The sequence below is a fragment of the Pleurodeles waltl genome, chromosome 3_1 (assembly GCF_031143425.1).
Source record: "Pleurodeles waltl isolate 20211129_DDA chromosome 3_1, aPleWal1.hap1.20221129, whole genome shotgun sequence".
NCBI classification, from domain to species: Eukaryota; Metazoa; Chordata; class Amphibia; order Caudata; family Salamandridae; genus Pleurodeles; species Pleurodeles waltl.
Genome location: NC_090440.1, coordinates 637850785 through 637867052, shown reverse-complemented (window position 1 = coordinate 637867052; position 16268 = coordinate 637850785). Strand labels below are relative to the sequence as shown.

Genomic DNA, 16268 nt, shown 5'->3' with positions numbered 1-16268 from the left:
TGTAGTCTGCATTTCCTGATGAGCCATCTGTGCTAGGAGGGAGTGGAGGAGTGGTCACTCACACCTGAAAGGGCTGCGCCTGCCCCCACACAATGCAGTCTCTGACCCCCTGGTGTGTGTCTGGGGCCTGGCCTGGGCAAGGCAGGATTTCACATTCAAGAGAGAGTTTGCATTGAAATATGCCTTCTTCAAAGAAGAAATTGGTTATAAGAAGGGCACCCAAAACCACAGACTTTAGAACACATCTGGAAACCAAGAGGAACCTCTGCCTGGAGAAGAGCTGGAGAAGAAGAGCTGCCCTGCCTATGACTGTGCTTTGTGAAGCTATCCTGCAGTTGCTCGGAGCTAGGAAAACGATGTGCAGCATCGCTGAAGGAGGCTGGTGAGATCACAACCCGCGGTGTAGGGTTTTCGGGTCATTGACCCATCTCTCTCCTGCAGAGAAAAGAAACGATGCATGCCGACCGCATGAATGGAGAAACGACACAAGGTCTTGCTTGTGAGTGATATCAGCACATTGCAATCCCTTTTTGACACTCACTTGCCCGTTCAGGGTTATTTTTGACTCGCCAAAGGTACATTTTCACTCTAACAGCGTTAGCGTTGTATTTAAAATCACATGAAGACTCTTTTTGCATTTTTATTGATAACTTGACTTGTGTATTATGGATTTTTGTCGTTTGGTCTTGTTTTGTTTAGATAAATATTTTCTATTTCTCTAAACCCGTGTTGTGTCATTTTGTAGCGTTTTCATTAAGTTACTGTGCGTGTTGGTACAAATACTTTACACCTAGCACTCTGAAGTTAAGCCTTCTGCTCATGCCAAGCTATCAAGGGGCTAAGCGGGGGTAGCTGCGGGTGATTCTCTTTTACCCTGAATAGAGTGAGGGTCCTTGCTTGGACAGGGTGTAACCTGACTGCCAACCAAAGACCCAATTTCTAACAGTATAGTATTTAGCAGGGTGTGTGTAATAAATGTACCTATCCTTTTTCAAAGACACTGCACTGCCTGGGGAATTATTAATAGTCATTATTGCTTGCCAACAAATGGTGATTACTAAACAAACCACCTCCCTCAAGTACTCCTTGGAATACTCTGCTTCGCTACCCTGAGAGAGTCAAATGCTACAATGGGGTGCTTAGTTCCTAGTGAAGGGAAAATTCGTAACTATTAGTTGTTCAAGCCTCACATCCTGAACAATTAATAACCCATTTTCTTTACAGCCATCTTAAGAGATATGGCTCTTCCTCTCATTCAATGTAGCACAAACACCTTTGTTGCTATGCTGAATGACATTTTAGTAAATCTACCCAAAAGCTCTAGATCTGTTAGCATCAGGAGTTGCTGCCTGTACCAGCATGTGTCACATAGGTGTCACACATCCTGGTTAGTGATACAGTTATTAGAATCAGACCACACTTAATCAAATGACATCTATATTACTTGTTTGATAGGTGGTTGTATATAGGAAGGTATTGTTCTTTTGTCACCCACAGTTCAACATAAAAATGTATAATTCTAGTGAAGTATACAAGATTGTTAATTACAGCTCTGTTAATGCAAATGCTTTTTATTCTTCAACAGCCCGAAAGCCAGTCTGTCTTGTAGAAAATGTGGAATATCCGGTAAGACATACAATGCAGCATCATGACCTAAGGATTATTAGTTATTTTACAATACCATGGAATTTATTTAGATTGTGTCCAACAGGGCACTCCATCAAACTGTAGTGGATGTCCAATCTACAATTTATAAGCATAGGTGATTGATGTAAGGGTGTGAGGTGTGCTGCAGCACATCTCAAAATATCCATGCTGGTGTTCAAAAGGAAACTGAGTAATAATGATTCTTTAAAATGTTATATTTATCTTTTCCATTTACTTTGTTCAAAGGCAAAGGGTCAAATGTTAGACTCTAGGCCTGATTTAGAGTTTGGCTGATGGGTTACTCCCGTCCGCTGTGTTACTGTTTACTCAAGCTATTATAGGATCATAATAAAGCAGACGGAATATCCGTCACATTTGATATCCATCACATTTGTGACAGAGTAACCCCCTCTGTCAAACTCTAAAGCAGGCCCTATGTCTTCTGGCAAATTGCTGCTTAGTCATATAATGTGGAGTCTGATCCTTACTTGGCTGCAAAGTGAGAGGATTTTCTTAAATGAACTGTATGAAAATTGTGCTGGGGTACAGGGAGCTTGAAAGAAAAGGCTGTAGGATGTAAATACCAGTGAACAAACTTTACAAACATATATATCAGCAGTTAGGAGAGCATAAATGAAGCACATTGTTGTGATTCTGAAGTGTGATGAGAGTTTTAAAGTAGACGTGGCACAATGGCAGTTTCAGCAGTTTAGAATCTGGCAATCCTATGTTCAATTAAAGACACTTACTGGATAGATCTATCCGAACCCCCCAAAATAATTTTATTTAAGACGATGCAAATTCTCATCCGCCTTAGTGGCATGTTTCATCATTGGGATTCTCTTCATCCTGACTTACTTGCTAGTAGATCTTGTGCTCCCTCTGAGGACAGTGGCAGTTGACTAGCTTTAATTGCCTTTACGAATATTTGCAGTATGAATCCATGGACCCCTAGAACCAACAGGGTGTAACTATTTGTCCTATATTGAAATTAGCAGTTAGTGGAGACAAGCACTCAGATAGAGGGAAATGTTTAACTTCCTCTGTATTTTAAATGGCCATGATGGAAGCACTTGTCGGGAGAGAACATAAGAGCTGAACTCTCAAAGGAAATCGCAGTTCAGTCCAGTCCCCAAGCACTCTAGGAACTGTTGCACGTCATGACCTTTATGATTTTCCTAGATATTGAAAGAGCTGGATGAAAGCTTTTTTAATTTGTATTATGATGTTGTGACCAAAACTCTGGGCATTCGCTCTTACAGCGTTCATTGGCACTGATTCAGACCTTCTATTCATCAAATGCCCATGAGGTTGACTTCTCAACTGAAGGTCTTTGAAAGACACTTTATGCAAATTAAATAATAAATCCACAATTAAGTTTGAATGTTCACTTCCTCTTGATGGTTTTTAAACTGCACTATATCAACGTATCAAAGATTTCATGTTGGAATGGAAGATGCAAGACTTCTTTATGGCTATCCTCATATTAGGAATTTCTTGTGTTTTTAGTAGTTATGTTAATTTGGTAGTCAAGTTAATTTTGGTAGTTATGTGAACTTGGTAATTATGCTAATATTTCTTTTTGATAGTTACGTTAATTAATTATGTGTTTTTGGCAGTTATGTTAATTATGTTGATTTTGGTAGTTATGTAATAATGTTAATGTGATAGTTATCTTATTTTATCATACTTCCTCTACTACTATGTTGTGATACCTTCAAAAGCATCCACATTTTACTGTAAATCAATATGATAATGTTCCACAAACTGAAAAGCTGCCATTTTGGCTTTATTGGAGAACGTCATTTTCTACAAGTGGATGCTGCCATTTTTTGATATGTAATATATAAACTATCAGGAGCAACTGTCTATGTGTTGTTGACCGGGAGAGGGATGAGGTCTAATGAGGCAAAGCATTCAGTTGGAGGGAAAGCCCTAACTATCCCAATAACCCACTAAGAATAGTTATTCTATTCAAGAGCCACATTGGAGAAGGGAAATCTTATATACCACTAAAGCCAAATCTAAAACTCCTTAAAATGCACTCCCCAGATACCTCATGAGGACAATATAAGGCATCTCAATTCAGTCTTTTCTGAGGTGCCAGGGTCAGTAATTACAAAGGGGCTGTATAGAGCATGAACACCTATTTCTAATTTCAAATAAATGTTCCCCTAGAGAAAGAAAAAACATGGCAACTGAAGATATCTAGAAGCATATCAATGTTAGCATCCTCATCTGTGCTAAACATGGCAATCCTGCTTCCAGATCTATAAATAAATTATGTACAATGAGTGCAGGGCCCAGAAAAAGTTAGAACCTGAGGAATATTTGCCCAAGATAACCTCTCTTCGGATGGCCCTTTAAAGTAACTGTCAAATACATAATGGATATCTACTGGTCCATTTTTCAGTAAATGAAGTAAACTGTAGTAGGAAGGAAAAGTCCACATTTTGCTATCTCAGTTGTCTTGAGGTATTCTGTATTAATGAGTACTAGCAATGCAGCAGTGTTTGGTGCATTGAGGTGAACAATGTATTGCCTGACAAGTGACAGACTTTAGTGTAATGGAAAAGGGAAGAAACCTTCTATTTTTTATTTCGTTATGAGTTAACTTTTTTATATTTATAACATTGTATTTTTATTATCTTTCTTCAGCTCGGAGCATTTGTTTACACAGCCACTGAGCCCTGCTCAGAGTGTTATTGCTCTGATGAAGTCGACCCAGTCACCCAACTGAATCTTGTAAAGTGTGAACCTATCAAATGTTTTACAGTCTGCCAGCAGGTGAATAATTCCTATTTTACTCATCTTTATCTTGCCTTTTTAGGTGATCTTTCTGATGGATACGTCTAACTGCAGATTCCTCACCGTTAGAATATCACAGGTGCCAGATTGCACACCGAAAGTTCTCCCAACAATGACTCCTGCATGCCATATGTGGTGTTGAGTGGCTTCATAGCAATTCTATAATGCCCCAGAAGTATCAGAATAGGCCACATACAGGTGCCACTTCTGCTCATTGATGTCAGCTCTGTTTTTTTCCAAATGCCTTGATGCTGATCTGGAGCTCTGTTCCTAGCATTCCCAGTGCACTTATGACTTCAAACGTTTCCGGCAGTGTTCTAGAGATGATGTCTCACCCAAAAACAACTATTCAATCTGGACTGTGACTAGAGGAAGCAGATGTTAGTTATGGATTCACACGATGTGTGTCTTTCATTCTTAGGTACTAGTTACAGCTCAACATTGTGTGAAAAATGTGCCCCGATTCACCTGAATTGCAATCAGACAGAAGAAGGCAAGCGGTCTTACTCCCGCTCAATGTTCCAGGACCACTCACATTCCCTATAACAGAGCTATTCAGACAAAAAGTCCCGTTCTCTCTCGAAGTCTTCAAAGAAGTTGACGTTGAAAATGTGCCATGATGGGAAGAAAGACTCACAAACATCTTTGTTAGATCCTAAGGCAACATTTCAAGGGGAACTCAAGGACCTCCTTGTGTGCACTTGATCAAAACATGCTTGACTCCGCCTATCAGTTGACTCTTTGCCACAAGACACAGAGTGGCCCTTGGTGAATCTGAGTATCTGACAAAACACCCTACGCCTAAAAGTCTTGTGGTGTGAGCATTGACTAGTAAGGGGAATCCATATTCCTTTCCTTCAAACCCCTTAGAGAGTAAATCAAAGCATTTTGACACATTTGGCAAAAAATGTGTTTTTGTCAGCTAGTATGACGCTGTGCTCCTAGAATGTGGTGTGACTGCTGGGCAGGTACATCCATGCTTTGTGGGAAATGGTCAGAAAGATCTTGCCAGCCATCATTAAAGAACACAGTGGGGGTCATTCTGACCCCGGCGGTCAGAGACCGCCGGGGCCAGGGTCGGCAGGAGCACCGCCGACAAACCGGCGGTGCCCCGCAGGGCATACTGACCGCGGCGGTTCGGCCGCGGTCAGATTCGGGAAACCGGCGGTCTCCCGCCGGTTTCCCGCTGCCCAGCAGAATCCTCCATGGCGGCGGAGCGCGCTCCGCCGCCATGGGGATTCTGACACCCCCTACCGCCATCCTGTTCCTGGCGGGACTCCCGCCAGGAACAGGATGGCGGTAGGGGGTGCCGCGGGGCCCCTGGGGGCCCCTGCGGTGCCCATGCCAATGGCATGGGCACTGCAGGGGCCCCCGTAAGAGGGCCCCACAAAGTATTTCAGTGTCTGCTATGCAGACACTGAAATACGCGACGGGTGCCACTGCACCCCTCGCACCTTCCCACTACGCCGGCTCAATTCTGAGCCGGCGTCCTCGTGGGAAGGCTGATTTGCCCTGGGCTGGTGGGCGGCCTTTTGGCGGCCGCCCGCCAGCCCAGGGCAAATCCCAAAATACCCTCAGCGGTCTTTCGACCGCGGAGCGGTATTTTGGTGGAGGAACTTCGGCGGGCGGCCTCCGCCGCCCGCCGAAGTTAGAATCACTCCCACTGTGTCTCTCGTCCAAAAGAGTCAGGATGGACTGGATGCAGCAAGATATGTACTAAACTGGCTGCCATCTTGGTAGTAGGAGATTGCAGTTTTTGGGGATGTAAGGTGTCGCGCATGGACATGTCACTTGATAGATCTAGATTTTTTTATGGAAAGACTGACTCAGTGCTTGAGCTGCAGGGAGACCTTTGAAGACCCACAGTCAGCTGGTAGAGGGCAGGATCTCCCATTTCCTTCATATATATCTGGAAATTCTTCACATCAGACAGTTAGGTTTTGCAGATTTTTCAAAGGAGAAGTTCCTCACATTTTGTTCCTTGCCTGCCTCATATTTCTCCATGCCAGATCAAATTTCAACAGATCATGCCTCATTCTTAAAGTAGGACATCAACTTCGTGCGGGCCAAGAGTACCATGGAATATGTGGTAGAATGAGAGGGACTGGGATGCCCCTCGTACTACTTACTTGTGTCGAAGACCTATACTGGACCTCTGGTTATTAAACACCTTTTTGAGAATGGACAAGAACAGAATTCTCACTCAGGTGCCTATTCCTTCTACTCTGCATCTTGGAGACTGGAAGAACTGACAGGGAGTATATGTTTCATAACCTACCAAAAGGTTCCAGGGTGGTCTGATCACTTCCAGTTTGGCATGCTGCAGTTTGGCCTTATCTCAGCCCCTTGAGTGGGAAGTGGTCACAATGTATCTTTGGAAGTCAATGATACATGAATGCCTGTACCTTGATGACAGACTGCTCAAGGTAGGCTCACTCAGTCAGTCGTAAACTACCTCTGAATGATGACCACTCTCTTAATTAGCCCAGGCAAAATGTAATTTACACCAGCATAATCTTACATATTTTCTGACATTTCTCATTACAATTGTTATGCAAAATGACTGAGATTACAACTTGTCCAGTAACTGAGACTTTGTTTGGGTAAACGTTCTTTTGCAAGAGAAGAGGAAGTATGTAGCACACCTTACACAAGCAATTGTTTGTGTCATGTGCAATCTTGTGTTTTTTTCCAGTGGGAAAAGTCTTTTTGCAGCAAACATTGACATGAGGCTTCATTCCATGTTGGAAAATAGTACCATGGTATATGCAAGCCTGCTAGCGGAAATGCAGATTTCACTATGCCCAGCACCAAGGCTGCATCCATCCTAGTATCTCAGAAGTTGGCTCAGGATCTTTTGTGGTGGTGGACAAACACAACCCTGACCTGCAGCAGGTCACCCATAATTCCCCAACCAAACTGCATGGTGGTGAGGGATGTTGATTGGGTCAAGTGGAAGAGGTGGAATTCAAAAGCCTCTGGTCTCCAACTGAGTGCAAGCACCATATTAATGTTCTGTAGCTTCATGAAATCCAGCTCTCCCTGAAAACCTTCTTCCCAAACATCAGGGGAAGGTTGGTGCAGGTCCTCATGTACAACACAATGCCATGTTGTACTGTCACAGGCAGAACAGAGTGGGGTTCTGTACCCTGTATCAGGAGGCTTTGCACCTTTTGAGATAAATGGACCAGCCATTTTGGTGATCACCCACATGCTGGATCCTCAGTGCCTGAACAGATGAACTGACCAGGCTTCTGCTGATGGACCATGAATAGCGCCTCCATCTGGATGTAGCATTAAGCATCTTTGAGCAGCAGGGCCTGCCATCGTTAGATCTGTTCACCACTGCTGAACATGCACATTGTCAAACTTTTCTATGCTAGAGTTCACTGGAAGACAAATTACATCTGCAATTGTGTACAGGTCTCCTGTATGCATTCCCATCATTACCTGTAATGAGGTCTGAAGAAAATCAGCAAAGACCAGGTGGAAGTCATCTTGAAGGCCCGGTTTGCGTTGAGGGTTCTGGTACCCAAGTCCCTTGAGCCTGAACATTAGTCATACCTCATGAGGACTGCCTTCCTTGTCAGCATCAAGAGAGGTAACAGCTGAGGTTTTTTGATTTCCCAGTTATTGGATATCATCCTTATAGTGAGACACCTTTCACCACATTCAATGTACACAGGACTAAGGGACAAGTTTGTGGTCTGGTGTGGGACCTTTCATCTAGATCTGGTGTTTCAAATTTCTAAAGTTTTGTTGTTTGTGTTTTTTTATTGGCCCAGCAAGGTTTGTGAGGGATTACATGTTAACCCTTTTGTCGATTCTTGCAATTGCCACATCAGACTTCCCTATATCAAGTCATCTTTCGTGATGCACTTTCTAAAACATCTGACTGACATGCTTCATTTAAACCTTTTGTCTTGCCATAGAAAGAACTCAGTTTGGTCCCCATGTTCATAACATTTGAGCTAATGCATAGTTGTTCCCTATGAACTCTGACAAACAACGTCTGTCTTTCTCACCACAATCACTGTTGCATGCCCCATGAGTTAACTGAAGGCACTGTCAGTACAACTTCCTTACACTACTTTCTTTCCACAAGAGGTGGTGCTGAGAACTCTTGCCCCCTTCCTGTCAAAGTGTCACCATGTTCTGTCAGACAGTTTATTTTCCTACCTCATTCTTCACTTCTCTGCACCCCTTGAAAGAGGATAGGAGACTCCACTGACTTGACTGTGGAAGAGCCTTTAAGTTTTATATTGACAGTTCAATGGATCATTGCATGTGTGATCAGGGGAGAGTGGAGCTTAAAAGGACTATGTCAGAGTGGAAAGTGCTTTGTATAGAGATATATTATGTATTGCATAACAAGGTGCTGCCTGAAATCCTAGAGGCCCATTTCACCAGGGCCAAAGTAGAACAACTGCGAAAGTGAAGTGCCTGTCCTGGACCTCTGTCAAGCTTCAACATGGGCATTAGTACAAAAATTCACAAAGCACTAATGCCTTGACAGCCAGCAAAGAGGGATATGTGTCCACTTTCTCCTGGAAGGTTTCCTTGTTTGAGTCTACTTTACTGGCTGTCCACCTGTGGGATGTACAGCTACGGTATATTTTCTATAGATGAGGAATGTAAGGTTAGAGGTCCCCGTGCAATAAAGAAGTAACTTACCTTAAGTAATACTTTTTCTTGTGCATACTCTATCGAACCTCAGGTTCCTCTTTCCCTTCCCTACTACCCATTCTATGGAGTTGAATTTGGTGCAACTTATTAAGGTTCTTGGACCGGAAGGTGAAAGAGTATGAAACTGATGCCAATATGCAGGAAGGGCACACATATGTGACCCTGCTCCATTACATCTGAGGCAGTAAGTGATTGCTGCAGAGCCATATGGAGCTATCTTTTGGCACACAGGAGCCATCACTGGGAAAAATATTCGGATCCAGCCCCAGATTTGTCAAAGGCTTGAGTTACCCTTGCATCATGCAAGGCAATAAAAGGCAATGCAAGCCCTTGAGTCAGACTGACTATGCCACAGAGCCACATTGTGTGGCTTGAGTGCCGTAGTATATCTGGAGTAACGCCAGACAGAGCAGGTCACTGCCTTTCATTACTCTGCATGGGAACGACATTCCACTGGTGGAGTGTGGGTGTTCCCATGCATCCACTCTTGGTTTTTGGAGCATTACTAGATTTACTAAGAGTAATAAGCCTGGGAATGTGTCAAAATGCATATACTTGCCTAGGTGAGGTGTAACAAGTAGAAATAGTTTTTTTCTCCTTGTTATTTCCTCTTTCTACATGTGCTGTATTTTGAAGCACACTTAAAAAGAGGAAAATGCCTGTAAGGATTGTTTTTGTGCAGGGAGGTGTCCTAGCTGCAGCGCAGGCATCCTTGCACCATGAAGCAAGGGTGTCTATGTTAGCACTTGGCAGCCACAAGTGCATTTGTGCAGAGAGAGAGAGAACAGGAATGCACCATATGTTAATGGCGCATTCCTGCTCTCTCCATTTGACACAGCTCAGCGCGTCGTCTTGCTGCTTTGCATTGCAAGAAATGACGATAAAACTGGCCACAGTCTGCCACCTGAGATATTCTAACAGTGAGAAATCTGCAATTAGAAAGAGTATGCACCAGCAAGACTATTACCATAGGTAAAGGACTTGTTTGTCTCTTCTTTTCGTAATAAGCATCTTTTTTCACCATAGCTTCAATTCAAATCTCTGGTGTCTTCTTTGTTCCTCTTCCCAGATTTCAGTATCAGTTAAGTACTCTCTGGACTTCATTTACGAGGCCCTAGTGGCACACTGCGCCACTGGAGTGCCATTTTTGTTGACGCTCCGGTGGTGCAGTTCCCATGCAACAACCATGAAACCCAAAGGAATCTGATGCATTCCAAGAAATACAAGTGTAGGAATGTGTCAGATATCTACGCCATCTAAGGGGTGGTGTAAGAATGATGCAACGGGGAGAAATATCTTTATTTCTCCCCATTTTCCCCCTTTCTTTGTGTCCTGCATCCTGCAGGACACATGGAAAGAGGAAAACACCTCTTCTGATTGTTTTTGTGCAGGAAGGTGTCCGTTCCTGCTCAAAAACAATCATCCCCCCAATGCAGGAATCCTTGCACCATGGTTCAAGAGTGCATATGTTGGTACTAGGCAGCAATTTGTGCACCAGTGCAGGCGAAAGGACAGAAATGTGCCATATCTTGTAGATATGGTGCATTTCTGCCCTTTACCAGTGGTGCAGGGCAGCCTTGTGCAACGTGCCTTGTAAATGAGGCCCTCTGTGTGTCAGATTGTGACTCCACTTCTTTCTTTACAGCTCCATCGAATAAATATTCAATGTACTGAAAATATTACTAATGCTAGTTTTAAAATTGACCTGTTCTATTTCATTTCTGAAACACAGGGCTACATATATAAAATGGAACCAACGAAATGCTGCGGTACATGTGTTCAAGTGGCATGTATCTTACAAACCACTGCCTACACCACTCAAGTTATTAAGGTATGCATGAACAAAACTTAATTTTGTGGACCTAAAAATGTCAAATAAGTGGGCCATTAATGGTGAAATAGAAGAGGTAGAAATGCATAATTTTTGCCCTTGCATATCTTGAAGTATAAACTGAAAAGCATCATAGTGTGTAATCTTGTAATGCCTGCAACAAATAGGTCTGTCTCTGTTCACTGGAAAATTTGGAGGAACATAAACCCACAGTAAATCACAATATTGAAATTGAAACCTGGTTCACTGCTGGTCCTGCAATATAGCAACTAAAATCATGGTTAGTAAGTGCCATTGAAACCTTAAAAAATCTTAGACTCAGAAAGCACAGCTAAAATGGTGGAGATTACAGGGTACGTGTGAACTAATGGTCCTCAAGAATAAGTGATGGGGTAATTTGCCATCTGATGACAAGAATTGTTCTGGAAACTGGACCAAGTACAGCACCTTAAGAACTTCACTCTCAGTGGTAGGGATGGTGAGCAGTCACACGCTTCTCAAGGAGATATTGTGGAGGTATTCAAGCTCAGAACTTAAGAATCACCTAGCAGTGCAATATCATATTGCCGATCTCAGTGCCTTATTGCACACTAAGCTTAAATGGAACACAATTAATAATGAATAGGCAGAATTTAATGAACGGAACCCTAGAACTGCTGCACCTCAATCTGCTATCCACTCCTTCTCTCCACTCTCTCTGCTAATCTCCCTCCCGGGTAAGAATGTCACTGTCAGCATGAATCAGATCACTAACAGAATATTGGAAACACAAACATCTTGTGGACAGAATATAGTGTCAAAAATATCGAGGACCAAAATATTGAGAAGATAACTGCAAGTAGGTAAGTATAGATTTGCTATTCTTAACTCCACATCTATGTACCTTGAATACATATATATATATATATATATATATCATCACCGTACCTGTAGGTGGAGTTATATATAGTAAAACTTTACTTACCTATAGAAACTTACTTTCCAATATTTTTTTTCTCAATTTTCTTGAAACAATATTCTGTCCCACTATATTTGTGATTCCAATATTCTGTCTAAATACCCATTAATCAAATTCCAGGTGCAGAATATCCTCCTCTAGGATCTTTAGCTCTCTCAGTTTAAAACAGTTTTCATTAGATATTGTAACATAATGCTGGTCTCTGATGTACAGAGCAAAGGCTTGCAGCGAACTGACTACAATAAGTCTTTTCTCCTATTTGTGGGAGAGAGCAGACTTCCCAATCATATGCAGCCTTCTTCAGCTCTGGTGATGACAAGATGCAGAGAAGCATCAGGATTTTCAGGTGACCTTGATTCACAATGTCCTCACAGGTCAGATCTGGTCATGATCACCCTCCTGCCTATTTCTGGTCATGTTTAGACCTGACATCCTTGGCGTAGTATTTCCCCAAATGTTTTACTGTCACTCCTGCTGTTTTCTGAATTTATTTGTGTTGGCTTTAGGACTCTGGGAACTTTACCACTGCTAATCAGTGCTAAAGTGCTTGTGCCCTCTCATTCAAACATGGTAAAAGTGGCCTACACCTAATTGGCACATTTATTGTACCTGGAGGCCCCTAGTAAATGATACTACATGTACCCAAGGCTTATAAACTAAATACTATTTGTATGGCCTGCAGTACTTATTGTGTCACCCATTGCAGTAGCCTTTTAAAATGCATCTCACGCCTGCCACTGAAGCCTGTACTGACGTTTTTAACTGTCATTACGGCCTGGCAAAATGAGCTATTTGCCAGGACTGGGGTACATTATAAATCCATATTATGCATAACTTCAATTTGGGACTATGTAGGAAAATGAATCAGGGACTTATTGTGATAGGAATTTAAGACCCAACCTAATAGTCAATTCAGATTTTTAACAACTATTTTGAGAATATCACTTTTAGAAAGTTTGTACTTTCCTGCCTAAGCTAAATGTTCCTTACTGCCAATGTCCAGGGTCAACCCACTGTTAATGGATCTCCAACGATTTAATGTGTATGGCTTTTGGTAATAGGTAAGGAACCTGGGTGTGTGGAGATGTAGGTCTCCCTAAAAGGATGGCTGTGAATGAGCTGTGCCGCTGCCCTGATTGCACTTCAAAGGGTAGCCTGGGAGCTGTACCCTACCTTGTCACTGGCAGATGCAGTTCATATCTGGGCCTGCATGCCCTTTCTTGCGTGAGCCAGATTAAAGCCAAACCTAAGGAAAAGGCAGGAACTGATGAGAATCATTTTGGACAAATTAATTTACCCTCCCACAGGCTTGCACTGGGTACAAACATTGCATCCCCAGAACATGAAATCAAAACACTCCTGGACCAGTGAAGACTAAGAAGAAAGACTGCCTTGATGTCTGAAGCCTGAAGAAAGATTGTACTTGCTTGCCTTGAACCGGGAGCATTTCTGCAGCTACAGCTGGGTGGGACAATGCATTTCCCCCCCGACTGCATTGTTGCAGGCAGGGAAACTATGTCCTGGGGCTGGGCTACCTGAAACATAACTGAACTGTGGGGCCAGCTGTGGATGAAGGGTTCCCTGTGGCCTTTTGAGTCTTGGTGAGGGGGCGCTTGTCACCCTCCACTTTTAAATAATGTCAGCCCCAGGGATTGAGTTTCCCGGCTCTTTACAAGGCATGCACTACTGTTACCCCTTTATGTATATGTATTGCTGTAGGGGTAAAAGTGCATGGGACCTCCAAGACACTTGGGAGGAGAGTCACACACTTCCTTTCCTTTAACTATATGTGTCAACATGGACACACATGTTGGCGGTTGGGGAACGCTAAGGAGTGCAAGGAAAGAGGTGCTGCATCTAAGTATGCCCCTTGGTGTTAGGTACAATTCTGTTCAACAGTTTTTGGGGTATTGCTGTTCAGTTTTCCCTTGAGAAAATTAACAGGGAAAATTCATTTGTGACCCCCCTCACCCCTTTCCTTGGTGAATCAGCCAAAACTGCCCAGGAAGTTGCTGACATGGTTGGGCATTTTCTTGGAACGTTTTGGAAAAGTTTGTCAAGCAACGTCAACATTATAAGCAACCAATTTTCACTATGGAAACAAGATCCTAACTCTAACTGCATATATATATATATATATATATATATATATATATATATATATATATATATATATATACACACACATGTATATACATATATATATATATATATATATATATATATATATATATATATATATATATATATATATACATATATATATATATATATATATATATATATATATATATATATATATATATATATATATGTGTGTGTGTGTTGTAAAATGGGTTATTGGTAAGGGCAGGTAATTACCTACACTTAGCAATAGGCCACTAACCACCACTTAGGCCCAGTTAGGTCTCAGTAAATTAAACCTAGCTCAACCCTTGGTAGCTTGGCAACGAGCGACACGGCTTAACTTAGGAGACAAAGCGTAAACCATTCAAATATCACAAAACAGTAATTAAATAAAACAAAGGAAACAGTTTAAAGATCCAAAACCAATTTAGAAAAATAGGAAATAATTTTAGCTCGGTCAAAAGTTTACCTTCGGACGTAGTCATTTTCTGAAGATTTCCTTCAGCGGGACCAAGTCCCTAGTCCAATCTGACCTCTTGGAACTCTTCCTTGGATACGCGTCGCGGTAGCCCTCGGACGAGATTTTGACCTTCATTTTTTTAGATGAAAATCCTTTGACGGCGGCAAACCAGAATCTTCATCCCACATCCCTGGGGCCCTCTTTGGATACACTGCCTGGGAGGTCCCGGTCAACTTTGTACTTTTGAACTTAGTCACTTTTTCTGAGATTTTCTTCACCGGGACGAACCTGCAAGTCAGGCTGGGTCACGGTTGAGGCAAGTTGCTGCAGCAGGTTGGTCCCTTTATGGAGCTTTTTTCCAAAAGTTCCCCAAACTTCTGGATCTTCTTCCCGATGTTCCTTTAAGGTTCTTTTGAGGTCTCCCCAAGCTCACCCCAAGGTTCCTGAAGCTCTGAGATGCTCCTTAAGGGTGCGTACTACAACTCCCAAAATGCAACTGGCACACACTCCTTTTTGGCCACTGGACAGTGGTCAGCTGGTTGGTTTCTTCAGGAGTTGGTGCCGGGAAGGCTCTGGTTCGCAAGTTTTCACTTGTAGCGAACAGAGAGTCCCTCCTTGAACCAGTTGAAGCCAGGCAAAGTCCTTCTGGTTGTGAAGCCCAAGAGTGCAGCTGGTGCAGTCTTAGAGAGTACAGTGTCCAGGTGCAGGCTAGGAGTCCAGCAAGGGCAGTCCTTCTTCTCCTGTAGTTCTTCCTTGAAGGGATCTGAGGTGTGGGTGCAGGTCTGCCAGTTTTATCCTTGCTCCTGGGTGAACAGCATGGGGGTCCTGGTTCTCCAAACAGGTGCAGTGTCCTTCCCCCTCTGATGACCACTTCCTGGGAAGTGTGGCAAAAATCAATCCCAGGGAGCAACATTCCTCAAAAATCCACCATAGCTGAAAATCATTTCTGGAGGTTAAATCTGGCTGAGCCCACCCACTGGTGTGGCTACAAATCCTAAACACAATCCTCTCCTGCCCTCTCCTAATCTAATCAAGAAGGCACTTAATTGTCTGGGTTTGCAGGATGTGAGGGTATTGATGGGTTGCTCCAAATGTCCTTCCCTGCCTTTGAAGATCAGTTTGGCAGCCCTCCCCCCTTCCTGTTTCCCCATCTGCTGAGGGGAGATCTCCTCCCCAGGCACATCTCTTGGTGTGGAGCCAGGCCACTTCACACCTATGCAAGGTGGCCTGGCCAGGCTGCCAGAGGCTGGCCAATCAGAGCAAAGCAGCCAAAACACTGTAGGGCTAAAGTTGGCAACTTTTCAGGTAAAGTTTAAAACTCTTTACCTGAACAAGTTATATTAAATCCCACAACTGGAAGTTGTGGGATTTATTATAACAATTAATTTGATACCAAACTTGAGGTATTTTTTCCTTAAGGGTACTTTTAACATTAAAATAAGTCTCCCCATTCTAGCCTATAGAGGCCATTCACTACAATGAGGGAAAGATGAATATGGCTGTTTTATCTCACCAGGGCTTATAAAACCATTTTTATAAGGTCCCTGCTTATAGTTACATGGCACCCAGCCCTATGGGCACATGGGCACGCCTTAGGGGTGGCTTACATGTACAAATAAGGTAGTTTAAGACTTTGGAATGACTTTTAATTCCAAAGTTGAATTTTCATGTAACTTTTATTTCAAAGCAGCCAGCAAGGCAGGCCTACCTTTAAAATGACACTGGGTACCTCAGCAGTGCACCTGGGGGCA

At 42.8% G+C, this 16268-nt stretch overlaps 1 protein-coding gene across 1 annotated transcript in view; it reads left to right on the top strand.

Annotated features, from left to right (window-relative positions):
- Nucleotides 1–16268, top strand: part of LOC138283523 (mucin-2-like) — a gene marked incomplete at its 5' end in the record, with an annotated part of 528362 nt that overhangs the window by 377521 nt on the left and 134573 nt on the right. Inside the window, 3 exons of the mRNA XM_069221463.1 lie at nt 1586–1626; nt 4306–4434; nt 10874–10972. Coding sequence (XP_069077564.1) covers nt 1586–1626; nt 4306–4434; nt 10874–10972 — 269 coding nt within the window. The remainder of the gene's footprint in view (nt 1–1585; nt 1627–4305; nt 4435–10873; nt 10973–16268) is intronic.